The sequence below is a fragment of the Myotis yumanensis genome, unplaced genomic scaffold (assembly GCF_028538775.1).
Source record: "Myotis yumanensis isolate MYYU_CA2020_CCGP unplaced genomic scaffold, mMyoYum1.0.hap1 SCAF_1, whole genome shotgun sequence".
Lineage (NCBI taxonomy): Eukaryota > Metazoa > Chordata > Mammalia > Chiroptera > Vespertilionidae > Myotis > Myotis yumanensis.
In genome coordinates this window covers 2628758-2631002 of record NW_027223752.1, presented here as the reverse complement: position 1 = coordinate 2631002, position 2245 = coordinate 2628758, and the positions used below count along the sequence as shown (strand labels likewise).

General features: G+C 53.4%; 1 gene segment (V, D, J or C); it reads right to left on the bottom strand.

Annotated features, from left to right (window-relative positions):
• Nucleotides 1-616: 616 nt before the first annotated feature.
• On the bottom strand, nucleotides 617-1415 carry LOC138999274 (immunoglobulin heavy variable 3-21-like). The segment is given in 3 exon segments: nucleotides 617-667; nucleotides 927-1237; nucleotides 1333-1415. Coding segments are annotated over 3 exon segments (408 nt in total).
• Nucleotides 1416-2245: the final 830 nt, after the last annotated feature.

Genomic DNA, 2245 nt, shown 5'->3' with positions numbered 1-2245 from the left:
TGAGCCCTCAAAGGAGTGATCAACAGAGGTTCCAACACTGTCATTATCAAATGTCAAACTTTAACCCATGATTTTAATTAAAAAAGATTGGAAAATTGTAAAGCTGGCTTCTTCACCAAGAGATTTCCCAAGTCAGCTGCTTGTTAAAATGAGATGATTTCCAATGAACCTTGTTAAATGTCCCTATGAAACTGCACGACACGAGAAGCGCATACTGCTGTCATCTCACATCAGTGCTGGTGTGACACCTATGGGGACAGAGCTGAGGTCATTTCCTGCGGCACCAGAAACAGCAAGTCCTGGCACCTGTACAGGGGAGGTGACCAGGGGGCAGCCCTCAAGGGTCCTTTGCACCATTCAGATGGGCCCATCGAGCTTCCACTGTCGGCGGGACATGCCCCTGTTTTATTTACTGTGGGCCTGTCAGAAGGAAGGGCCCTATGGGGACAGGTGGGTATGTGGGTCAGACCCTGAGCTCAGTACACAGGGGCCTGGGCTGTGCTGGGGTCTCTCTTGGTGGGAAAGTTTCCAAGTACAGGCCGCTGAGAGCACTGAGGATGGTCTCTGTGGAGAAAGAAAAGCAGGAAATACAGACACGTGGTGAGGAGAGTCCCCATCACTGCCCACAATTCTCTGCCAGCAGCAGTGTTACCCCCTCCTCTGGGGTCTGCAGTGAGAAATCGGGAAATGAGTGCCTCAGAGAAAGAGCAGGAGCCTTCCCTGGAGGCAGCTGAGAGCTTGAGAGGAAATCCCTGTGCCCAACAGGAAGGCCCTTCCCTCCCCACCTCCCTCTGCCCCTGCACCTGGGGCTGCTCTCTGTGCTGTGGTTCCTGAGCGCCCCCTGGTGTCCTGGACGCCCCCTGCAGCCCAGCTCTGCTGTCTCCTCAGGGAGGTTTGTGTCTGGGCTCACACTGATTTCCCCTCACTGTGTCTCTTGCACAGTAATACAGGGCCGAGTCCTCGGCTTCCAGGCTGTTCATTTGCAGATACAGCAGGTTCTTGGCGTTGTCCCTGGAGATGGTGAAGCGGCCCTTCACAGAGTTGGCGTAGTTTATGTAACTACTATCAACACTGATGTATGAGACCCACTCCAGCCCCTTTCCTGGAACCTGGCGGACCCAGTCCATGTTGTAGCTACTGAAGGTGAATCCAGAGGCTGCACAGGAGAGTCTCAGAGACCCCCCAGGCTGCACCAAGCCTCCCCCAGACTCCACCAGCTGCACCTCACACTGGACACCTGCGAACACAGAGACACAAGGTGGACTGAGAATCACATGGAAGCACCAACAGGCACAGGCACAGGTCTCAGAGCTCCCCACTCCTGAGAACGACCTTGAGAAATGATCAGGAGGAAAACGCAGCTTGGCACCAAGTCCATGGTGGAGCCCCTGGGGTCCTGTCTCAGGCGCTTGGGTTCTGGGTGTCTCCCCAACATGCCGGGCAAGGCCTCCCTTTTATGAGCAGGAGGAGAGCCCCATTTGCATGGAGGCTGCATGTAAGGTGAAGCTGGGACCCTGGGCTGCGTGCCTGACCTTGTCATCCTAAGGGCAACCTCACATCGGAAAGGACTCAAGGACGCTGGCCACAAGGGGTCCCGTCCTGATCCCCTTCCACCCTCCTTTCCTGAGACCCATCACCCTGACCCCATTCCTTAAGGGACAGCTCCCAGTATTGAGCATTATCCTTATTTGGGGTTTTGATGAGGACCCAGGTTTGCTCCCCCAGAGGCACGTGGATGGGGCTCCCTCTCGCTCTCCTTCACCCGCAGTGGGCCATGTTGCCTTTCTGGGTTTGGGGAATAAGAATGTGCATTGGATTATGCTGTTATGTTGAGACTGAAATTTCTTCTTGTTATTTTCCCCAATCAGATCCTCCACAAAACTTGAATCTCTACATGTGAGGAGGCAGGCGAGGCTGGGCTGGACGCTATGACAGCAGCCTCAGATTCAAACCTGTTGCCACTCTCACAAGCGCACAGGTGCCTCCCAAAACAACTAATTTCACTCAACTTCCCTGTTGTTCGTGTGCAAAAGCCCTGTGTTAATCCTCTCAAAGTGGGAGAATTTCCATCATTTAAAAATTGATCCCTGATGTATGGTGGGGTTTGGCGGGCTGACTGAGGTCAATGGGGGGAAGAAGTGGACATATGTGATACTTTCAACAATAAAAAATTATTAAATACTAGAGGCCTGTTGCATGAAATTTTGTCCGGGGGATGGGTGGGGTGTCCCTCAGCCCAGTCTGC